At 29.6% G+C, this 25,904-nt stretch overlaps 4 protein-coding genes across 4 annotated transcripts; 2 read left to right on the forward strand and 2 right to left on the reverse strand.

Annotated features, from left to right (window-relative positions):
* Positions 1-503: 503 nt before the first annotated feature.
* LOC110623790 (nuclear transcription factor Y subunit B-4) lies at positions 504-1,871 on the reverse strand. Its single transcript, XM_021768813.2, has one exon. The coding sequence runs from the start codon at positions 1,869-1,871 to the stop codon at positions 1,446-1,448; it is 426 nt and encodes a 141-aa protein (XP_021624505.1). The 3' UTR covers positions 504-1,445.
* Positions 1,872-6,031: 4,160 nt separating this feature from the next.
* On the reverse strand, positions 6,032-8,363 carry LOC110623643 (probable methyltransferase At1g29790). The gene is made up of 2 exons (XM_021768643.2): positions 8,024-8,363; positions 6,032-7,561 (listed from the first exon to the last, which is right to left on the reverse strand). Exon 2 carries the CDS (start codon positions 7,542-7,544, stop codon positions 6,147-6,149), a length of 1,398 nt encoding a protein of 465 aa, XP_021624335.1. The 5' UTR covers positions 7,545-7,561; positions 8,024-8,363; the 3' UTR covers positions 6,032-6,146.
* Positions 8,364-11,314: 2,951 nt separating this feature from the next.
* LOC110621986 lies at positions 11,315-17,150 on the forward strand. The gene is made up of 4 exons (XM_021766307.2): positions 11,315-11,447; positions 11,629-11,675; positions 13,467-14,300; positions 14,702-17,150. Exons 3-4 carry the CDS (start codon positions 13,467-13,469, stop codon positions 16,700-16,702), a joined length of 2,835 nt encoding a protein of 944 aa, XP_021621999.1. The 5' UTR covers positions 11,315-11,447; positions 11,629-11,675; the 3' UTR covers positions 16,703-17,150.
* A 4,462-nt stretch (positions 17,151-21,612) lies between these two features.
* Positions 21,613-24,924, forward strand: LOC110622212 (zinc finger protein GAI-ASSOCIATED FACTOR 1). Its single transcript, XM_021766643.2, has 3 exons — positions 21,613-22,096; positions 22,800-23,196; positions 23,736-24,924. Exons 1-3 carry the CDS (start codon positions 21,877-21,879, stop codon positions 24,655-24,657), a joined length of 1,539 nt encoding a protein of 512 aa, XP_021622335.1. The 5' UTR covers positions 21,613-21,876; the 3' UTR covers positions 24,658-24,924.
* Positions 24,925-25,904: the final 980 nt, after the last annotated feature.

The raw sequence follows: 25,904 nt of genomic DNA on the forward strand, positions 1-25,904 counted from the left end.
CATTTTTATCAAGAAAACCATCACGTTGTTCCTCATTAGAACTGTACTTGTTAGTGTGTTTTAAGGATTTCAGCTTTTGTCTCGTATTGTTGTCTAAAACTCCACTCATTTGTGTTGGGAAACTATTTTAGTGGGACTTTCCTTACATCTCCCTTTTGTATATAATTGTAAACAAATCTCAGATTCCATAGATACTGAAGATAGTTGAGAAGTGGTCCTCCCCAAAGTCACAGAAGTGCTTGGTTGTGTGTTGATTATTGAAACCCTAATCTTATTTTCTAGGGTTTTGGCAATCACCCACCCTTTATCGGAGTTTACCCAATCCAATTTGCAAAGCATGTAAGTTAAAAAATTGAATGCTTGAGATTGTACTTGGTTTTTCACTCTCTGTGTTGTATAAAGCCTCAATCTTGTGGTCCCCTATTCTAGGGTTATGTTACATTTTACAATCTTTATACTAATTTTTTACAGATAATTTGCAATGGAAATATTCACATGTAATTAGGAAAAGAATCAACAAAGTATTGCAGTATAAATTCATCCTCATTTGGAACAAAATGACCTAGATAAACTAATTATATATTAATCATTCATTCACATCATATGATGTTAGTGGGAAATATATTTGAAACTCTGAAATCTTCATTTTCCCTCTTTCTTCCACACACACACACAAATTGCAAAGAGCAGATCTGAACTACTGTGGACTGCAGATTAATTTTCTTATACTTAATTAGAAAATCCAAACATAAGGATTTGCCAGTAATTGTGTGAACAGTCATAATCAGGTGATGACCAGTGAATGGAAAATCTCAAGTTTTGAACAGACACAGCAATGGTGTCCCCCTTCGCCCACACACACAGACCTCATTGAGAGAGAGAGAGAGAGAGAGAGCTGCTAGGAGAAAAAACAACAAGACATTCTTTTGCTCAACTTTTTGATAGTTTCTATATGAGAAGTATTAGTTTGTTAAATTAATATATTCACAGATAAACTCCAAAATTAGGGTTAGCTAAACTCTGATACATTTGGGTAACTTTCCCTTTTCAAATCTCTGAACACAAATGAATGATTAGGGCATCAATATATCTCCTTCTTCTTCTTCTTCAACAAAACTACTATGAGCTAAAACGAATCATAACGACTGGCAGATGCAATTACAAACTAAGTATACATATATATATATATTCTTAACTAAAATTAAACAGGAAAAGGGAAAGAAAGCAAGAAAAAAGCCAGTTCCAAGAAGAAAATGATTAAGTTACCTCACTACAATCTCCCCACAACACAAGTCATGATTACATCTCCTCAAGACATTGAAGACTTTATTATACTAGAGCTCAGTCGTTTAAACCTCTGAATTCCATAAACTTTGCTGCTGTTTCTTCTCCTTCTTCATCTCTCCATCTTAAAAGAGAATCCAATTTCAGTATTGAGCTCATCATCAATATCTGAAAGAGCTACTGCTGTTACCTTTCTCAAGAACCCTAAACTCCATTGGTGTAGGAGTCTCAGTTTGCAGCTCTTGTTCATCTTTTTCTTGAGTGGAAGCAGTAGCTTTGTTTTGGTTAGCTGATCTCTCTCTTTCAGCCTCTCTATATTTATGTAAATATCTGACTATAGCCTGAGAATAGTTATCAAACCCTAGAGAGCTAAGAGCCCAACAGATGTCATCTCCATTCAATGTCTTGCGATTCTCCTTGTGACACTTGTCTGAAGCCTCACCAGTTACAAAACTTATAAATTCCGTGGCACATTCTTGCATTGTTTCTTTTGCTTCTTTGGAAATCTTGGCAGTTGGTGGTAGGATTTGCTTCATAATCCTTCCCACATTGGCAATTGGCAACAGTCGATCTTGTTCATCTACCATTTTTACTGCTTGGCTAGCTGATTATCAGTGACCTTCTCTAACTGGGACAATATATACATATCTTTACTCTTCAAATTAATTGGGGACATCATGAGTATGATGTCTATGTATGAGCCAACATACATTCATGCACCCAATATCCGAATATGTTTACATGATCATGTAGTCGGCGCACCATTGCTCTATGTCAACATGTATGTTATGTATGTATGTGCGTAATGCATATCATCTACAAAGAGTATAACCAATATTAAAAAATCTATTACAATTTTCTATGAAAAAACTATTAATGAATTTTATTTTTTACTACTTGTAAAAATATATAAAGTTGATTCAAGTTGATCAATTATTAATATTTTAATTCAAGAGAAATTCTTTTTTTAAAAAAAATATTCAAATATATATTGGCCAGGCTTCTTTATATATGAATCCAATAGCCAACAATTTTGAGGCAAATTAATAAAGCAAGTCTACTTTGCAATTGCATGTTCACTTGCTGAAATTGAGGGTACAGTATAGCTAGAAACCTAACCCAACCCTAGCCAGCAAATCATGAAGTTCCCAATCTCAGAGGATCTTTGATGGTCCCCTCCCACAATTATTTCCCTTTAATTTGTTTAACTAATTAAGTCCATCTAATTATTTTCTAACTGTTCTTTTTTGCTTAATAATTAATGAAAATTTAGCACAATTTAATTAAAATATTCCTTCTGCTGCTCAAAGTGAGTGGACTACATTCAACCACGTTGCATGTCTTGGGATTACTCTAAGCAATAATCAACCAAGTTATTTTTAAACACTAGTGTGATTAACTCAAAAACTTAGGTTAATTTTAGGGTTGTCTTTCTGTTTGGCAGCAAAGCATTTGTAGCTATCGTGAATTCTATTTTATAATTGGTCAAGTTCTGAAAACCCTAGAAAAGGGATTTAGAGATATGTATGATTCCACCAAGACCTCTATTAGGTCCTAAGCTAAATTAAAGACTCTAATCTATGCATTGATGGGTTGGAATTCATGCTTCTCAGTCTTGTAGGAGGGACTGTTCGCTCTCAGCTTGAAATTAGTGAGCAGTATTTATATTTAAGAAACTAAATATAGCATTTATATGTAAAAAGTTAAAGTATTCACTAAAATCCTATTTACATTTAGGGAGCAAAGTATATATTTAATAAATTTAAATTCCATATAATATATTATGCTAAATTAATTATAGATTAAGCTAAAAATTTTTTTTAATAAAATGTAAATTTTATTAAATTTCAAGAACGTTCAATTCAAAAAAAACCTCAATCAGATCTGGAATAACATGGTTACCATGAGCAAGCGCATGAGTTACATCATTAACAGACCTACGAATAAAATTAATAAAAATAGAAATCATTTCTGAAATAACAGATTAAATTTAATAAAAATATATTTTGAATTTATTAAATTAAACTCATTAACTTGATATAAAAAAAAATCAATTTTTAAACTTTTTTAAATAAAAATGCTAAATATAGAAATATATTAAAAATAAATTTATATTTCACTTATTTTTATTTGAAAATTATAATTTTCATGGATATCATATACTTTTAAGTGGTTCCTTTTTGAAATTCTTCTCTAATTTTATTATTAATTGTCGAGCTTTAAATATGATAAAAAATTATTTAAACTCCGTCAGAAATTTTAATAAATATCATTTGACTAAAACGATATAAGAAAAAAAATAGACTAAAAGATAAAAAATTTTATTAAAAATTTTCAAATATTGAAAGTGAGTCTTTAATAACAAGGAATACTATTTATAATAGAAAAACACTAATATGTAAAATTATAAAAATATCTAAAAAAATAATTAAAATATAAAATTAATCTCTAAATGATAGAATTTTCATATTAAATTTTGTGATCAGGCCTGTAGGTCGTGCATTTGAAATTCACTTTCTGAAAAGCTATCGTGGATTTTCATCGGACGTCAGCAGTAAAATTAAATTCAGTCTAAATCTGTCCTAAAATTTTAAACTAATTGATCCGTGTCAAAATATACCATTTACCTTCTCTATTAAAATTTATTAATTATATTCTCCTTTTTCAAAATCAAACATCATATCGCCATTTAAGGGTATTTTATTGGTAAAGAATTGAATTTTATAAGCTACACTAGGAGCATCAGGATTTTTTTTTTTTAAGAAGAACAATGATCACTGAGTAAAGATAATCCACAGAGTTTGAAAATGTACTTTTATAATAAATCAATTAGGAATATGCTTAATCATACAAATTAAATATATATGTAGTGGGTCATAATCCAAAATTTTGGTACAAATATTTAATTATCTCTTAATTTGGCTTAATTCATTTTGTAAATAAAAAGAATTTAATTGAATTCTTATAAATGATGAGAGATTTTTTAATCTTTTCAGAATAATTTTTAACTTTAAAAAATTTGAATTCTTTCATTTAAAAAAAAATTATTACAAAATCAATTAATTAATATAAATTTTTACAAAATTCTTAATTACGTATTTATAAATTACAATAAATAGATTGTGATCATTTTTTATAATACAATAAATTTTCATATGTATATAAAAATAATATGATTATATTGTAAAATTAATTATCCATTTAGACTTATTTGGACATAATTTTATTTGTATAAGTCAATAATAAATTTTAATTAAATAAATACTAAAATTATTTATAAATTTTAAATTAAATCGTATGAGAGCCAAATGAGAGAATCAGCCACAAATATTTTTTGCTTTCCAAGCACGTTGCTTTTCTTCTCTGCAAAAAAGTTCTAATAACTTTTGGTAAAATCTCCATTTATCCAAATTTATTAATTCTTGGGTGTCATTGAATTCAACATTTAACTTGCAAAGCAATAGAAAAGTTTTTTTTTTTTTTTTTTTTTTTTGGTGTGTTAAAGGATGCCTTTTAAATATTTTTGGAGAATTTTTTAATATGTTTTATAATTGAAATAGACAATATATAGTTGGCTTGTGTGCTGGTTAATTAATTTGTACATTTAAATATTATATAAAAAAAGCTGCACAAAGCTTCTTTTAGTGAGCATCTAGGGTTTGCAACTTTATTAGGGTTTCCCATTACTCATTAAAGCAATGTATAAAGCCATAAACAAATGGCTAACTATGGCCAAACCATCCCTGTAATTAGGATCAACTTAGAATAAGAAGATTTTTTTTTTTAATTGGTCACCAAATTAATTTATTAAGCTTCTCTTTTCTTCCCTCTTTATGATCAAATGGGCATCTGATCTCATCTTCTTCCACCATTATCCTCTTAATGAACAAAAACAGATTGAGCTTGTTCTGAAAATATTTAAAATTAAATTAGTTTTATTTCTATTTTAGAAATTTAAGTTCACACTCAAAATTTAATGTTGAGATTAGAAGAGGTCTCAACATCGATCTGAGTAATTGATTTTAAAAGGAATCGAAGGGAAATTTCAGACGATAGTTTTAATTCCTGTGCTTTAGGGTTTATACAATGGGCTGATTTTAAACTCCAAACATGTGTTAAAAACCCATTGGCCCATCAAAGTAATTGGTCACAGTTGGTTTATAGAACTCGAGTCTCGGTTCTTGCATGATTTTTCTGTTGGCAATTATAAATAAAACAAGGTGATAGTTAAAAGAAATTACTCAATAGTTCAATATAATTGAAATTCAATGATGCCAACTGTCAAATGTTGACACTGTAAGAGTCAAATTTGATAATTGAAATTCAAAAAAAGAATTGATAATTGAAAATCATGGCTTTCAACTCTATAATTATGGGAAGGTTTATATAATAATTTTCTTATAATTATAATTTTGAACCACTAACTTTTTGGATTTGGTTTATGTTTATATTTACCAAACTTTATTTAAGGTCTCTGGTTTGGTTCAACAATTATAATTGTTGATAATCAATGACCATCCATCAATTGTTGTCAATTAATGGTTCAAAGAGTCAAAAAGTTGATGATTGAAAAATCAAAGCTTTATGAGTAAAAATTGTGTAATTCTAAATTTTTATGAGTAAAAACATGTAAAAAGTTAACTTTAAACTTTCTTATATGTTTTGTATTCAACATTGCAGCCTAAGCTTCCTACAAGCCAAGTCTAACATAAAAAAGACTTGTGGCAATGCTTATATCTCTGTCAAATGAAAAAACAAACTGAATCGGCATAAAATTTGCGCAAATAAATTGTATCAGAATTTCCAATGTCATAGATATATCAGTTTTCAAGCATGTATATAAACAACTTTTGATTACCAGATCAGATAGCCCTTGGAGGTTTTTCTAACACTGCAGATAGATAGAGTTCATCCTTTGACTTGGGAGTAATAACCCACTTGTGTTTCTTGTACCTGAACTGAAGAATCATGTACATATAATCATCCAAATCCTTCCTGTAACAAAAGAATCTGTCAATCCATAACAATCCTCCAGGCCTTAAAATCCGATCCCAGTCGAAAAGGATGAAATCCATCAACATCAAGTCAATCCAGCCATCCATAAACCCAGTGGTGTGAATCAAGTCCATGGTGTTGTCAAAGAATGGAAGCCGCTGGTTCAATGTCACATACAAAGGAATTAAACCTCTGAGGGCAATCATCTCACTGAATGGAGCCCCAAGGTTCAGTGCAGTGGAGATAATGGTAACATTTCTTTCTTTCATCCTTGCAGCAAAAGTACCTGTTCCCACACCAAAATCCAGACCAATCCGAATCTCTCCAGGCTTGATTGCTAAAACATCTGTGATAAAAAAATCTACAGGAAGTGAGCTATTTGTAACCCACTTCAGCTTTTCCTTCTCCATCTCAAAACAACCAGTGCATTTTGAGTAACCCCTCTTGGGATTCTTGCTGGATAAGCACTGAAAGTTCCTGCACTGATAATTACTCCACCTGACATTTCTATCATCTGGCAATTTCCACAAGGATTCATTAATGGGGTATGGCTTCTGGTATACCTTGGAGGCCCTGGTTAGGCATCGTCTCCGGGGCAAGGGATCACATCCACTAACCATAAGCTTCTGAGCCAGATTCCAATCATCTTTACAATAAGATCCTATATCATAGTCCATGTATTCTTCCAATTCTTTCTTCATTAAAGTACAAGCATGCCCTATTGTATTATATATCCTTTCAGTTCCATATATATTAATCTTCCCAACTCTGTTTTCTTTTGGGGATATGTACTTGCGAATCTCCTCTATAATAAAAGTGTTGATCATAGGCTCCTCCTTGATTGTTGAGTTTGCAATCCTCGGAAGCCGAATCTGCCTAAGCGAAAGATGGGCACTGTGGAGAGGCCTAATCACCTCCTGCTCCAAAAATCTCTTGTGCTCCAACCTCGTGATGCTAGTTTTATCCAACTCATCTTTGTGCTTCTCCAAATCTTGCACAGAACGTTCCAGCTTTTCTTGTAATTTCTCCATCTTGTCGAGTACCTCACCAATTCGATCTGTTAATGCTCTTACATCAAACACCTCGTAAACATCATCTACACCATAAAAATGATGGCAGATTTCTTCATTGTGAAGGAAGAACCCAGCCTTGTAGAATTTATAGAGACTTGCTAAGCTTACAACGATAACAAGCCCTCCCAATATGATTTGAAGCCAACCCATTATTCTCATCAATCTGCATCTTGGGAAGCATAACCTTCCCATCCTTAATCAACTAAGTCCTGAAAAAAAACGTTCCTGTTAAATGTCACTTTTTCCTCTTCTCTCTTTGAATTTTCAGCCTAATTAGAGAAAATTCATAAAGATAACAAGAAATAAGCCAAATCTTTATAATCAAAATTATACCATAGCCTCACATATCTTTTACACGGACAACATTCTCTGTTTGGATGCTTAGAAACCGGAAGAAACACAAAGTAAAACAGAGTTTTCCCATATATTGAATGTAGCTTATGAGTACTAGCAAATTAAATCTTCACCTGACCTTGGTTTTTCTACTGATTTTTTACTTGCTTGGAACAGTTAGTAATTTTCTAAACAAATTCAGAAAAACAGATGAACATAGCATTTAAATTTAGCTTCATTCATCATCATACTTCATTTCCAAACAGCCAAAAAGGCGACAGAAAAATTCAAATAAAAGCACAAATAATTCAAATAAAAAAGCATAATGTAAGACATACCCAGATCAAAAGTTGCACAGATGAGATTAAAAACCGCACTGAATCTCTCTTCCTTTGTGGATTTTGGTGTATTTTACAAGAATCTGTGGCTCTCTCTTCTCTCAGTGAAGTCTCAACAAGAAAACATGATTAGCATTACCAAGCAGAGCTTCAGAACAGATCCATAGATCGCTTGGAGTGTCCATTGAGGGTCTTTAGAGCTGGAAAATCTTCAACCTTACTTCAGCTTAATTAAGAATCTAAAATATAGAGATTATTAATATAGAAATGCACGAATCTCATTGTGAAATTCTGGGGAAGATACAATCTCCTCATGCATGTACATTGTACACATGCATGAGCTAAATTATAATATTTGTGTTGCATTAAATCAGTAGTTTTTTATTTAAAAATGAAAGAAAAATGCTCTATAATAATTTTTTTATCAGGACATGGTCAAGTTTTTGTAAAAACGTTTTATTATGTAATTAAAATAAAAAAAATTAATTATTTAGTCCATTTGGTACAATAAAACTTGCTAATTGATTTTTTTTATTTTAAAAAATATTTTCAAATATTTTTAATATTTTAAAAAGTCTAATAATTAATTTTTTATTAATTTTAACCGTTAAATATTATAAAAAAATTTAAAATATTGTAAGAATTAATTATTAAATTTTTTAAAATATAAAGAATCAAATAGTAAAGTATTTAGTGGTTAAAATTAATAGAAACGTAATTACTAGATTTTTTTAAAATATTAATAATATTTTAATATATTTTTTAAAATAAAAAAAATTAATTTGTGATTTTTATTATAAAAATTTAATAATAATTTCTTTTAAATAATAATGATTTATAATTAAATATTTTATATTTTTATATAAAAAATTATATATATATTTTTAAGTTTCCAACATAATTATATAATTTAATTAGTTGACTTCGAAGGTGCGACGCTGAGATTTGGTTCACAATTGCACCGTCAGCTACAACTGCGGCAACTTGGTCACAGGCTGTCAGCTTAGACATAGGAGTCTCAGCCACCACCGTAGAAATGTTGCTTGAAAATTTTTTTTTAAAGGTTTTTCTTAAATTTGAACTTTGATTTTTTTTTTTTTGAAAACTTTGATTTAAAAATACATAAATTTAAACTAATTATAAATTCTTATATTTAATTAATAATGTAAAATGTAGAGATTATTTTAATAAATTCCTAATTATTCAAAAAATATATATTTTTAAATTTATATAATGATGTTGATACTTACAAAATGACTTATAAAGTAATAAATTTTATTGAATTTTATTATTATTTGGGGATAAATCAGCATGTATAATGTACTAAAAAAGATTATGCATTTATAAGTAAAAGTAAATCTCATTCATAATAATAACTAAAAAAAAATTAATATTTATTTATTATAAAATATTTCATTTTAAATTAAAAATTATAATTATTATATAAACTTTGAGATATCAACAACCTTCTCAAATTTATTAAATTAATAGACCGAAAAAAATAATTTTTTAAAAGAATGTGAGACATTTAAAATTTTATTTTTTCAAAAATTGCCTAAATAAATTTATTTCTTTAAAAACTTATACATTGCCTTTAAAGATCTCCTCCAATCACAGAGCGAGAAACATAATAATGGTTATGTGATCATCATTCTCTATATCATTCCATTCCTTTTCTATTGGCAGGCCAAGTGCAACCACACCATGTCTATGTGTTAGCCCCAAAGGATGCATCTCACATATCCTTCACGTGATTATGGCTCCATCAATTTTCTTTTAACTAATTAATTAATCAATCAATCTTCAATTAATTTAAATTTAAGCTTGTTTACGAAATATAATTTATAGGTAAAAAGTATTTTTTATTGAATATATTTTTTGTAAAAATATATTTTTTATAAAAATATTTTTAATTAAAATAATTTATTTTTATTGTTTAATTTTAATTTTAAAAATAAAATATATAAATTTTAAGACTTTTAAATTGTATAAAATAATTTTTCTTTTAAAAAATTATTTTTTTAAAATAATTTAATTTTTTATTAATAAAATATTTTTTATTGATTAATTTTTTGGATGATATAAATATTAAAAAAATATAAAAAAATATTTTTTGCAAGATCAATGAAATTTTAATTTAATTTCTAATTACTGTTATTATTATTAGAGGTGGGTATTAAATTTAAAATTAAATTTAATTGAATAAATTAAAATTTTAATATTTATAAAAATTAAATCAAATTGATTTTATATAAAAATCGATTTAAAATGAATGAAAATTGGTTAAATTTTCTAATAAATTTTTATTATTTATATTTTATTTTTAATATTTTAAATTTTAATTAAAATATTTTAATTTTAATTATAATGTAATATTTCTATATTATCAAAAAAATATATTATTACTCACTAATAAATTTGGTTTGATTTTATTAATTTTTTAATCAAAATTAAGATAATTAAATTTTTTAAAAATAAAACTGTATCGAGTTTTTAAATTAAATTAATTTAATAAAAAATTTTTACTTTTCAATTAAATGTTGTACGCTTCTAATTATTATAATTATTATTAGGATTTATATATAAATAATTTTTTTATTTTCTAAAATTATTAAAATTAAAGAATACTTCATATTGATATTTTTTTTATCAATTAAGATTTTGTTAAAGTTGAAGTTTTAAAAATAATTTAAAACACTTTATTTTGATATCATGAAATAAACACTTAATTAATAAATTAATAACTTAATAATAAATATGTTTCACATGAAATATGTTGTTATAAATATAATGATTTTTCACTTTGATAATTTAAACTTTTACTAAGAGATTTACATTTGTAAGAATATATAAAAAAAACTATGCACCACCAATTCAATATGTCATTACCAATTAACTTTTTAAATTTTATTTAAAAAAATAATAATTATACTTGTTTATATTATGAGCTAAAAACAAAACTCCTTTGTTAAAACTTTTGTTTCAATTAAAATGTAAATTTTTTTTATAATTAATAAATTTTATTATCATTAAACTAAACACAAAATATTAACTATGAAATTAAATTACCAAAGAGAAAATAAAATAATGAGATAAGGAAGAATGAATTTTTTTTAAAACATATAAATTATATAAAGAAATTAAGAAGGATTAGAGTTTAAATTTATTTATAAAGAATTATTTGTTATATTTATTTTAGAAAAATAATCCCATAAATCCATAATTATCTAACTCTATTTTTGCCTTTTAATTTTTACAAGTGTCCAAATATTCCATACGTTTCTTTTTCCCCATCTGCATAAATTTGCTAAGAACACAACACTTTGAACATTTTTCCACCTCCCTTCGAGCCCTCTATTCCTCCATTCTCTGTTCCCTCATTCTTCATACAGCCCTCTGAATTATCGAAACTCAATCAAACAAGGTACCTTCTCTCTACATCTTCATGTTTGTTTTGAATCTTTGGCACTCCTTCTTTCTTTTATATATATATATTATATGATATGGTTTTGGTCTTTGTTTTTATTTTTATTTTGATATATTTTTACTTGATAGCTTAATATTAGATGTGAATTAGAGCATAACTTGAAAACCCGTTTGCCCAGGTTGGAGATTTCACGTTGGGTTTCGTATTTCAGGCTCGTCCCTGGAGGTTAGTTAGTGAACAGTCAATCTATATTCTCTGTTGCTTTCTTGCATAAAGTTGTATATATTTATCTGCTGTTCTTGTTCTTTTTATGGTTGTTTTGTATTCAAACAAGTTAATTTTTTTTTGGAATCACATTAATCTTTCTTTCTGGACTTTAACTTATCAATGCTTGGCTTTAAAAGTTGGGTTGCTTCCGCGTTGTGCTTTGTTCTTTATAGATTTATAACCTCTTATTGCTTGCTTGGTTTCATTGGATCTTTAGTTTCTATTTTCTCTAGTGTTTTTTGCTGATTCCTTTTGTTTTGGACATTGTTGTTTGTGTTGAATCTTTGATGAAAATGGATCTGCAGCTTGTTAATTTGATCTGGGTTGGTATCCTCCGACCTCTAGTGCTTTTCAGTGTTTAATACATTTGGTGTTTGGGTTTTGTTGGCTGATCAAGTGTGCTAATGCCTGTTTGGATGCTTGTGTAAATTGATTGAGGATGCTGGCCTTGCGAGAGGATAGATTGTAATTTTTCTATTTGAAAAAAGATAACCATTGTGCTTCTTTCTAATAACTCTGTTTACTGGTTTTTTTGGCTGATGACAATATTGTTGGCTTGTCATAATATGGGTGCTGATGATTGATGAATCCTCTAATTTGCTACTAGAAAGTGGCAAATTCCTATTAGGTTTTATTCATAATTTTTGGTTTTTTGGTTAATTAAGAATCCATATTCCTTTTCATATTTACCTATTTATTTATGCTTGATTTCTAAAGGACGTCGCTTCTATTTGTCCCAATTGTAACACTTCAAACATAAAATCTGGAAAAAAAGTTATGATATTTATGATGGTTTCTACAGCTTGAAAGAAATTTGTAGCCCATATGATATGAGCTTATTTACTTTTTCTACAGATTTGTAGATTTGCATGCAAACTCCCTCTGTTTAAATTGTGTTGTCATTGTTGTTTATGCATCCTCTAATGCCCTCAACAACTTTTGCATTTTATCTTATTTTTTTTTTCATTGCAATGCAAGCTACATAAAAAATTAAAATATATATATATAAGTAATTAATTTCCAAAACACGGAATATTTCCATCCTCATATATAATACCTTCTATGAATTTTAATATGAGTTTTCACAGTTATAATGTTTCATCTGTATCCTTGATGCTTGACTGACAGTACTTTAACCATGCAAAATAAAAGTAGGCACATTTCAGATCCAGTTATTTCATTAGGCAGTTACTTAATTCAATCATCATTATAGTAAGTTAAGCCAATGAAAACTCCTTTGAGTGATTCAAAATTTTCATTAACAGACAATGGCCAATTTAAGTGCCACACTGTTAAACACCAACTGCTAGTCCTCAACAAATGCTTTAAAAATGTGATAAACTTTCTGCTTCCAGAGCAAGGGCAATGAAATTTCATAGAACCAAAACCTTGCAGAGCATCTCGTTGGACTGAGTTGCTGGGGTGTCCTGTTAGCTTTAAATAAAGTTTTCCAGCATGGAAAGCCGCTAATGTTTGTTGCTCAGCACTTAACATTAATGGATTACTGATTCTGTATGACATATTAGCTCATCTTAAAAAGACTAGAGAGAGAGAGAGTGCATGGAACATCCCATTTATGTAGTCTGTTTGTCTGCATATTGATCATAAACTTTGGATTTGTGTGATCAAGTCACAAAATATCTGGTGAAAATGGACCTGACCACATCATTATCCGATATCTGGTGTCCTTCCTAACTTTTATTTTGAGTTTATTATTCTCGTGATTCTTATTACATGCATATGTTTCAGATGGAGCCAATTCCCCCGAATATCGATGGCAATTCTATTGAAGAATCATCTTTTCAGCAGTTAACTCTTCCAAGCTCTCCTGAGATAAGTGGCATATCTGGAGAGCCACTGGTGAACCCCCGAGTTGGTGATCAGTATCAAGCAGAAATTCCTCCCATGATATCAGAATATGAGCATTTTCAGCTTTTACTGAACCCTTTTGATTCTGAAGTCACAGTTGATTCTCATTCCTTTCTAATAGGTTTACCTATCCCAATTACCTGGGTCCATAATAAAATGAATGACAATAATGAAAGGTGCAGAATGAGCAACCCTGATGATTTAGTCCATGCAACATGGTCAAGCAAATCTAGAACAACTAGAAAGAATAATATTCTCAAGAAGAAAGCTCCAAAACAAAATGCAGAATCACTGGATCTTGGATTAGATGATGGAAATGAACCAAGGCCAGTAACTCTTGAGCCCAAGGAGTCAGGGAAAGCTAACTTATCTCAGCTACATAAAAACAAAAATTATGATCCATTTCCTGGTTCATTAACTCATCCTTGGAGTGATGACGATGTTGATAGTTTTATTCTTGGTTTATATATATTTGGGAAGAATTTTGTTCAGATAGAAAGATTCATGGAAAATAAAGAGATGGGAGAAATATTGCCCTACTACTATGGGGAATTTTACAGGTCTGATGGATATCGTAGATGGTCAGATTGCCAGAAGACAAAACGTAAGAAATGCATATATGGACAGAAACTTTTTACAGGGTGGAGACAACAAGAACTGCTCTCTCGATTGCATCCCCATGTTCCAGTGCATTCTCAAACTGATTTTCTAGAGGTTTCCAAATTTCATTGCTATGACAGATATCAAATATGGCTTAGTTCCTTCTGGCTCCCTCTCTAACAATTTATGCCTTAGTTTCTCAAATATGTATTCTCCTTCTTTTTAGACCTGAAGTTAAAAACTAAACCAAGCATTATTCATGCTTAAGAATCATCTCTTATAACGGCTAGTGCTATATGCCATATCCTTCAACTCCTAAGAACTTTAGGTAATACAGCTGCCATTGTAATTGTCAAATTGGAGGATATGAAAATATTGAAATCTTTATAATGGATAAGTCTTCTTTCTTGTTTCTATATATAAGTTTTGTGGCATGCTGCTTAATATAATTGTCAATGTCACTGTTTGAATGGAACTTATTATCTCACTTCATTTTACTTGTGATTTGTTATCAGGTCTCTATAGCATTTTCTGAGGGGAAATTTTCTCTAGAAGATTATGTATCCAATTTAAGGGCCATTGTTGGCATTCAAGCTCTTGTAGATGCTATTAGAATTGGTAAGGGGAAGGAAGATCTGACAAGTCTTGCCATGGAATCTGCAAGAAGCAATCCTTTATTCAGTGTTTGCCCAATCGGCAAAGCTTGCTCCTCTTTGACTTCCAGTGACATAATCAAGCTGTTGACTGGGGGTTTCCGTTTGAGCAAAGCTCGTTGTAATGATATATTCTGGGAAGCTGTTTGGCCCCGTTTGCTAGCAAGAGGGTGGCATTCTGAGCAACCAAGCAGTCAGGGTTATATGGGTTCTGACCATCATCTAGTGTTTCTCACTCCTGGTGTTAAGAAATTCTCAAAAAGGAAACTTGTGAAAGGTAACCACTACTTTGATTCTGTTAGTGATGTTTTGAGCAAAGTGGCGTCCGAACCTAAACTTATTGAGCTTGAAACTGAAGAAGCTAGAGAGAGCAGCTGCAATGAAGAGGAAACGTCGGTTGCTGCAGGAGTTCTATCAGGCCATAACGATGGATCCATTCGGCAATCCTTTCGTTACCTTAAACCACGAGTTTCTAATTACAATTTGAATCTTGTGAGGTTCACTGTTATTGATTCTGGTTTGGTTGATGAAGGAAAATTATCCAGGGTGAGAGAGATGAGATATGCAGCAGAGGATTTGAATGTTAAATCCTTGCTTACAAAACTTTCAAACAACATTGAAATGATGTTTTTGGAGAACTCACTGAATGATAATGAGCGAGATGCTGTTGATATTTCATTGGATGGTAAATGCTGTGAAAAAACATTTGATGGTCGGGGCTCAAACCATACAAAGTTTACAATTGTGGATACGAGTTTGATACATGCATCATCAAAGGTAAGAGAATTGAGATATCCACCGGTTGACATTATAGTTACTTCTAAAATGACCAAATCCTTGAGGAAAGAAGATTCCTTTGAGGATTCGATGGAAGAGCACATGCAAGGTGCAACCAAAATGCTGTCACATGAGGAAAAGAATGTCAAGAAATCGAGCCACGAAAAGGATGTAATTGATAGCAGTGGCTCAGAACAGAAGGCACTCAACCGAGAAATCAGGAACAAGTTGGTCAAGAGCACCCAGGGTAATAATGATGTGTCAAATAAAAATCAGTCAACAATGACTATCAAGCATAAATTCTGTCGAAGATCAAAATCTGGACAGTCAGAGAATTTAGTTTCTGTAGTCAAACGACGGAGATTAACTGCTTGTTCTAATACAGAGTTGAGCCATGTCATTGAGAATTTCTCTGTTAGCCTGGGGTCAAAACAAGAAGGGTCTTACTTTGCTTTGAAATCTTCAGAAGGAGGCAACAATACCTTTCAAGTCAATCCTCCTCAGAAGTCATCACTAAACATTTCCTTAGCTGAAGGCAGTCTGGAAGAGAGCACTGGAGTTCTGATGGGTTCAACTTGTTTCAGTATGGAAACATCCCATGGGGAAAATGTTGAACTTCAAACCCCGTCTTTGATTGATTTGAACCTGCCTCAATTTTCATTGGATTGTGAAAATGATGAACCAGCATCGATGAATGTAGAAAGCAGCCAAGGAGCAAAGGCTGATAATACATGCTTTCTCTCCAATTCAGATAAGACTGATCCTGGGGCACCGAGTGCCTCTGTTGATGCTAGTCCTGCAGTAGATCAGCCTAGTTCAAAACCTAGAAGACAAAGCACAAGAAAACGACCTTTGACCACTAGAGCATTGGAAGCTCTTGAATGTGGACTCTTCGGTATGAAGAAGCAAAAAAGCTCACAAATACACACAAAAGAAATCTCATTCCCCAGTTCTTCCCACCAGGTTCATAGCAAGGTCAAAGTAACATCAAGATGTGATACCGTTGGCCCAGGCATTGTGAATGAAAAGGATGGAAATGCAAGTGAGGCCTTTAACGAGAAAAGATTTTGTCCAAAAAACTCCTGATTAAGAGATGTCCAAAACTACTACATCTGGAAGTTTGAGGACAGCTACATAGTGACCTGCCATTTGTTGTAGAAGAATTGTCTGAAGTACCGCTATCTTTGGAGTGACTCTTTGCTATGTTACCTCTAAACTGTATACACTGTCCGCTATGCTTTCACCAGCCAAGCATAGAAGTGGGAGTACATCTGCTTCAACATACACATCCTTAGAACACTGTATAATATACTGGTCACTGTGCACCACCACACAACGCACATAAACATTTCTAAAATGTACTGGCATGCCATCAAGTCATTTGCATTTTGCCTCAGTGTTTTTTTTGGTGATAATGGAAACAATGCTTTTTGCAACATTGTAGTACCTTAGGATTGAAAACAGAAGGTGAACCCAGCTATGTGAATTTCCTTCAGATTTTTAAATAGCAGGAAGATCATATGTCTTGATAACTTGTACTCTAGACTGTTGCCAATTTCTTCAGATAGAATTCACATTGAACATGAGATTAGGTCCAAACCATAGGTTGGATCTCTAGGCTTGTTCTCTGTCACAGGCCACAGGTTCTGCAAGTTACATTAGCAACTGCAGCTAGCTACCTTACCTGATGCTATACATATGTATAGTTTTTTTTTTTTTTTTTTTTTTGCATCTTTGATCGGATATGCAACTAGGAGCCGTAACACTGCACTCAACGCTTGTTGGTTGATGCTTATGTGTATAGTTTCATTGCTATGACATGCAAATATATATATATGGTAAATTATTTTCTATTAATTTATTAATATTCCCTCAAATTTGATTTAAAGTCGCTTACAGAAACTGACCAAAGTCCCTTTGCTTCAAATTTTCAATGATTCCTATAATTATTTTTGGCTTCTTCTTTTGTCTCCATCAATTACTGATTAGACGTAAAAATCTTTATTTTCTTCTTTTCTTTTATATAAAATATAAACATACAATATAAAATACTTTACTGAATTCTTATATAAAAATATAATTTAATTGTAATTTCAAATTATTTTGAAAAATTATAATTTACTTTTAATGAATATATAAAACTAGTGAGTTTATTTTTTTTTTATGCAGATTATATTAATGTTTTGAATTTTTTTATACATAAAAAAAATCTGAAATTAATCCCTAATTGCTCAATTAGATGGGCATTTAGTTCTTACTTTCTTTAATTTTGAAAAGAAAGGGAAAATTAAGCCTAAAAAAATTATGTTTATTTCTGATGGGTAAATGATAATAACCCAAAAAGAAAAAAAAAATTGAAAATTTTTGGGAGAAATAAAAGTAATGAGATATCTTTTTCATATCAAAATCCAGAGCAAATCTAACTTTTTCTCATGATGACAAATTTCTACATTTCCAGGAAATTTCAATGAGCTAATTAAAAAGGTTTGTGAACTTTCTTTTTACTCAAGTGATTACAACTGTCTTTCCCTCATTGAAGCAACTTCAATCATTGGGCCCCATGCCTCTCACTATAATCATAACATAATTAACTCATAAATCAGTAATTATTGTCATGCTAATCCTTATTTTTCATGAAAATACATATATATATATATATATATATATATAAATTTAATTTCAAATCATTTTTTACTTATTGAAAAATAATATTATACCCATTTGAATTATTTGATTCATGTGTATTACATCATTTAATAGAATATGAAACTCACATAATCAATGATCTAAATATTTTCTTAATTCTAATGATTTAAGAAAAACATTATTGATGGTTTGAAAAATTAATTTAATTGGACCTACAACTTTGGTATGGTTTGTTTAAACTCATTATAGCTGATAATTTATAATTAATTGAGATATTGATTGATGTTTAAAAGCAATTACCTTTAATTTTAAAATCATGATTATGGATAAAAGAATCTTGCATTAGTTACTATAATATAATTAGAATTAATAATTTTAATATACTAAATTTTAATAAAAATTGAGATGAAAAAGACTATATTAGCATTCAATTAAAATGCTTATATAAACATGATAAACTTAATTAATATTTTAAAAATATTCCACTTATTAAAGGATCAATTAGATAGGAAAATGTTTAATTAAGTATTGAAATTATAAAATTCACTTAATTACAAATAATTTTAAAAAAATCTAAAACAAGTATGGCATAATAATTTTGGGCATGTGGCCTATGGGTCCAGTTAGTCATTTGGATTCTGTCTCTTACTGTTGTCTGTCGCATAACGTACACGGATGGAAGCCTAGTACAATATTCTTTTTTTTATTAAAAAAAAAAAAAAAACTAATATATTTGTAGAAAACAGAAGAAACCCAACTACTGAATTTAAAAATAGTTCATGGCTTCGTATTCCTTAATTATAAAACTATAAAATAATTAAATGGGTAGAGCTGAAGTGATAAGAAAAAGGAGTTGGTGAAGTTGATTGGAGGTTTAAATAAGGGAAAGTCCCATCAGCATGCAGATATAATACACTTGTCACGTACACATTCTGTAATTTTCCATTGCGCGTCACACTCACTCACACATCAACTTCTGCCTGAAAACCTCATTCAATACACCAAAATCTCCAATAAATATTACTCTTTTTAATATATTTATTTTTTAAAAAAACTCATTAAAAAATCTGAATTTTCCTACATGTCCGATGCTCTTGCCTTTTATTTTTTTTAATTTTAATTCTTTTTTCCATAAAAACGATTTACGGAAAAAACAGAGCATATTATTATTTTTATTCGTTTGACAGAAAACAGTAAAGCGATTCATACTGTCAAAAATTAAAATAGTCAAAAATAATTATCGTTCTGTGTGTAAATCACCGACAACTTAATAATTTTAAACCATTGAGAACTTGATAATTCTCAGACAGTTAATATATTGAAAGATTTGATTACTAATTACAAGCTGAATATTTTATTTTTTATGAAAATAAAAATTTTTAATTTTAGTATAAAATTTTTTCCATAATTTTTTACATTTTGATGGTTACTTTTCAATCAATAGATAAGGATTAGAAGGAAACTCTTCGTTAACGTGAAAAAGTCATGTGTCTATTTTTGTAATTAATTTTTCTTTAAATTTTATCAATTCGGTTATTTCGAAAGATAATGTTGAATGGAAGTTTACTAGTTTTTATGTGTTTATGGAATCGCAACGACAACGTCAGTCTTAAAACTTTATTCGAGTTTTATCTCGTAGAAACTCTCTTTCGTGGCTTTGTTTAGGAGATTTTAATGATTTATACTAGAAAGATGGGAAAAAAGTAGAAATATCTTTGCCAAATTATCTTATGCAAGAGTTTAAACAGGCATTTGAGGAGTATATTTGTCAAATTATTTTATGAATGAATTTGATTTTAAATGATTGTAAATTTTTATTAGACTTTAAAATTGATATTTCTGTTAGATGAATTCGTCGTAATACTACTCTAACTATTCATATTTTAACTAGAGAATCTATTAGATATAATTGTTTTTTTATTTAGAATGATCTCTTTTTTGTTTGATGAAATTTTATTAATATAATAAGTGGTTTTGCTTAAAAAAAATCCTAATAATTTTAATTTCTTAATATATTTTAACATATTTCATTAATTAAATATTAAACAAATATTTTTTTTTATTTTTAATATTTTAAAATTTAATTAAAATATTTTAATTTGAATTAAAATCTAATTTTTTTTCATATTATCATAACAACATAGTATTATAATTAACTAATCTGATTATATCCATCAATTGTTTTTATTAAAATTAAACTGAATTAAATTAAAATAATTAAAATTTTTAAAATTAAAATTAAACTGATAAAATATAAAATTAAATTAAAAATTTAATTTAATTTAATTTAATTTAATTAGTTATTTCTATTTGAATTGAATACTACTTATTAAAATTACTAGATTTAAATCTTTAAATTATTTATATGTATTAATAAATTGAATTTGTAATGGCATCACTTAAATGAAAACATTTTTATTAAAATTAATTTAGTTGATAAAGATGAACATTTTCTATTTTTTATTAATAAAGGATTTTTTAGAGAATACATTAAAATTATTTAGTTTATTAAATTTAATCGATGTGAAAGGAATAATTTTACAATCGTTTAAGAAAAAAAGTTTTAATTAGATGATAGTACACTCATGGTAAATACAAAAACAAGGAAATTGAAAAATTACCCATCATCATAATAGATTGCTTGACCGAAGAGATGACGAAATGACGATTATACCCCTGGAGTATGCATGAAATAAGGGACCTAGGCTTTTAGGAGAAATGCACGTGAACAAGGAGAATTTTTGTATGATTGTTGGGCTCTTTTCGAGAAGGATTCTGATCAATGCTCGCCCGTGACAGTTGAGGGTCTTTTCGTCACTCTGCAGGATTCCATTCTCCCTCTTTTTGTTATTTTCACCGTATGCTGATGGCATTTTCGGAACTAAATTACCCTTCACCGAAATAAACACTCCCTCCATCACATTTATTTCCCATAAATTAAAAAAAATTAGTTAATATAATTAAAATATATTTATATTAATTTTTTAATAAAAAATTAAAAATATAAGGACTCAAGTTTAGATCTCACATGTAATTAAGATATTTTAAAGTCAGGCCGAATTTATATTATCTTTACTAATGTAAAAAATTGAGAAAAAAAAGTAAAAATAAAAATATAAAAAATAAAAATTTGCAGTTAGGAGGGAAAAGTAGGTAAGGTCCCTTTCTTTCCTCCATCTTTTGGCATCACTTTACAGCAATTTCTGAAAATTTTAAATCTCGAATTGGTTCTAAATATTTAAAAAAGAAATTGAGAAGGGGCAATTCATTAATATCCAACAACAGAAGGGGCATATATATAAAAAATATAATATTTAATTATAATATGCACATCAAAACAAGACTGTTCTTATTGTGTTTTTTCTCATGACAAAAAGAACTCTCTCTTCTCTCCACCAGAAAATGAAGTAGAGAATTTTCCTGGTTTAATTTTTGTCTTCCTCTATCAGCAACAAAACCCAAAAACTTCCTTGTTTTTTTCTTGCTTTTTTTTTTTTTTTTTTATCACCAATAAGCTCCATCTCTTTCTTCAGACAGCAACAACAAGCAACAGAAATTAAGCAAAATCAAGAAAGAAACAAGAGGATTTTCACTTTTTCTTGGCTTTTCCTTCAATGTCAAATATCACGGGTGAAGGTGAAAGCTTCTCTTCTGGGAATACCACTGCTGTTGGAGAAGTAGAAGTTCATCAACAACAAGAGCAAGAGCAAGAGCATCTTAATCACTTAAACTCCATAGCTTCAAGAACTACAACTACCGCTAATGGATCCACTGCTGAAGAAAATCAACCTACAACAGTTTTTAAGAAGAAGAGAAGCTTACCAGGAAACCCAGGTCAGTTAAATATATATAGGCATGCAGTTCTTCAAACTTTGATTAATTCTCTTGCTTTTTATTTTCCATTTTTCTAATTTCTCTTTGATATTTTTCTTTGAATGTTACCTTCAAAAACAAAAACTAACTTCTCTGATCTTCTACTTTTGAAATTAACGAGAAAGCATAAACAGGAGTCCGTGTATCTGAAATTAAACACAATATTCTAAATTTTTTTTTTCTTTTGTACTTTAAATTGATCTCTATGATCTGTTAATCACAATCTGTTATTAGATTCTGTCTGATGATGTATCAAGTAGTTGGTGATCCTTTTTATCTTTTGGATCACAACAAAAAGAAAACCATGTGGTACAGATTCAGTTCAATTCAAGAGAGGCATAATTAATTAATTAATTAAAAAAGACTTTCACTTTTCTGATTTTTTTAAAAAATTATTTTAGGGTTAAAAGAAAAAAGAATGATAATTGGTTGAAGAGGGTTCAATTATTGGCTGGGATCTCAATAATTGCATTGAACTGTTGGCTTTTTCTCCCTTTTGTTTGCTTTGTTTTTAACCATATCTGGCAAGGGAAACATATATTCCTTCCTCTCATTCTTTCTCTTGGAGTTTAATTATCTTGTCTTTATCTGTAATATTAATTAATCTGCTTAATTAAGAACTTAATTATTGAAATTAACAAACAGATAATTATGAAACATGCAGACCCTAGTGCAGAAGTTATTGCTTTATCACCAAATACTCTAGTGGCTACAAACAGATTTGTATGTGAAATATGCAACAAAGGTTTCCAAAGAGAGCAAAATCTGCAATTGCATAGGCGAGGACACAACCTGCCATGGAAGCTTAGACAAAGAACAAGCAAAGAGATCAAGAAAAGGGTTTATGTTTGCCCAGAACCTTCATGTGTTCATCACAATCCGGCTCGAGCATTAGGTGATCTTACAGGAATTAAGAAGCATTTCAGTCGTAAACATGGCGAAAAGAAATGGAAATGTGAAAAATGCTCTAAGAAATATGCTGTTCAATCTGATTGGAAAGCTCATACAAAGACCTGTGGTACTAAGGAGTACAAATGTGACTGTGGCACCATCTTCTCCAGGTTAATCTAACTTTATTTTATATATTTATTTGATTTTATTTTAATAATTATATTATAAAATTTTTTGAAATAGAAAACGAATTAATTGTTGAAATTAATTAATTAATAATATAACGGATCATTTCCTTATTTAATAGTTGATGAATACTTCATTAATTAGAGTTTGTGCTAGTTAATTACTATGCATATTTAATATATAGCACATGGATTGGATATAAGATATCTAATTTCTTTAGTGTCTTTGTTTGACATTAATACATTAAGTAATCATTATTTTACCTAAATCTTAGTTATTCTCTTTATTTAAATCCTTTTTATTGATTTTTTAAAGGAAAAAACTCCATGTTTAGAGATTACGTGTTCAATATAAATAGAATCATTATATGAACATGAAAAAGAATCAAATATTCAAATATCCAAAGTCTTTGTGTGGTCCCATATAACGTTGGACTGGACGGTGGATCATTATTGCTGTATTGAATTTAATATAGGAGCTCGACTGACTTATTAATTAGGGTTATATTTGAGTTATCATGCAGGAGGGACAGCTTCATCACTCACAGGGCTTTCTGCGATGCCCTAACAGAAGAAAATAACAAAGCAAATCAAGGATTATTGTCCAACATGGAAGAAAACTTGCATGGCCAAATCCCAAATCTCATATCCATGCCTGTGAACAAAGCTTCCAACTTTAACCATTTGGATACCAAAATCCCATTATCTCTGCCCCACGAACTCATGGCAATGCAACCTAAAAACTCAGGAACCATGCTTTCAAGTAGCAGCACTACAAGCCTTTTCGGTGGAAGAGCCATGTCAAATACTTCAACAATCTTTGAAGGAAATAATGGGCATTTAGCTGCTGGAACATCAGCTTCAATGTCAGCCACTGCATTGCTGCAAAAAGCAGCTCAAATGGGTGCAACTGCAACTAATAGTAACCTCGTGACCTCTCCCATGACCCACAAGAGCTTTGTAACTAGTATGGCACCTTCAACATTTGGTCAATTGCAGACGTCAAATGATCAGTCTCAAGTGACAGCAGCAGAAGGCAACGGAGGACTTATCGACCAGTTTTTCAGTGGGATTATTGAGAACTCAGCAGCAAACCACATGGGAATGTTTAATGGGGTTTTAGCTCAAAACAGTGCATTTTTCAAGAACATTGAGCATGGAAGCAGCAATAATAAGAGCTTCTTTCATGGTGTAAATTCAAATCCTGGTTTAAGAATCCCATCGACCGCCGGAGCTAATAATAATCCAAGTGGGTTAGCGAGGTTCCATGGGGATGTGATGACGGTCGATTTCTTAGGAGTAGGAGGATCAAGACAAAGGAATATCCATGAGCAGCAGAAACAAGAAATGGAGTTTAGAGGAATTGGTGATCCAAGAATTCATCAAGGTTTGGGTCATTTTGAGCAACAAGCTGCAGCTTTGGAGAAACCCATGTGGGATGTCTGAAGAATGAAAACAATATTTCATGAGTTCTAGCTGGTCCTTGTAATGAGTTCTCTCATTTGCCTTTTTTCCAAAAAGAGATTTTAGCTTTTTCTTTTCTTTCTTTCTTTTTTTACCCTTGGATTTTGATATCAGCTGCCATGGAACAACCTCTAAGATTCTTTGCTAAAGATCAAAGATGAAGAGGATTTTTAATGCGAAATTAGTAATTTAGTATCAGTAGAAGAAATTGTAGAGATGATTATTAAATAAATTCTTCTTTCCTAGTTATATGAGTTATTATACTATATTGATCAGTATCGCAATTATTATATAAAGCAGCATAATATTTATCTAAACTGAATTTATATAGAACCATAGTGTGAATGAATCAAGCTTTATGTAGATTTCACTATGATGCTAATCTAAGCTAGATAATTTTTTTTCATATAAAACGAATGTGGGTCAAAATAAAATGTAAAAAAAATTATATAAAAAACCTTATAATTTCTTTTTGAGATTACAACACTACTATATCTAATAATTGAAGTATCACAACGGCAGCCTACGAGTATATGCCTTACGAGCTTTGTGTTGGAGTCATCTTAAGAATTATAAAATTTTAACAAAGCTAAATAAATTAAACGTATATATATATATATCAAGACATATATTATTATTATTATTATTATTATTATTATTATTATTATAAGAAGAAGATTATGAGAATTTTATGATTATATCTTAAATAAGGTACATCTCCCATGATTATACTTAATTTTAATTTTAAAATGAGTTTTATTGTTTATAAATTTGTATTATTTAATTTTGACCGAAATTAAATTTATAAATTTAAAGATATTTGATAATCATTAAATAAAAACTCATTAATGTTGTAATTACAAATTTAATTTATTAATAAATACATTTAAATAAATTCAAAAGTTTTCGAATTCTAGTCTCGATAAAAAAAACTCATGAATGTTATGGTCCAAAATACTCAAATTCATACAGGGCCAAGTTGGTTTTAGTCTCGTCGAGCTTCAGCCCAGCGAAGGAAGGGCTATTAATTAGCTTATCGAACTCTGAGGACAAGACAAGCAACTCACAGGGCTAGTAATTGTTTTCATACATTTCTGACCCAGTCTTGCCAACAAGAAGTCTGCCGGCTTTGGCTTTTTATATATATTATTAGTAATTACGAACGATTATTTCTTTTCATATTATTAATAATCGTCTACGTATAATTTTTTTTTTATAATTATGTCAAA

The sequence above is a fragment of the Manihot esculenta genome, chromosome 9 (genome assembly GCF_001659605.2).
Source record: "Manihot esculenta cultivar AM560-2 chromosome 9, M.esculenta_v8, whole genome shotgun sequence".
Taxonomy (NCBI): domain Eukaryota; kingdom Viridiplantae; phylum Streptophyta; class Magnoliopsida; order Malpighiales; family Euphorbiaceae; genus Manihot; species Manihot esculenta.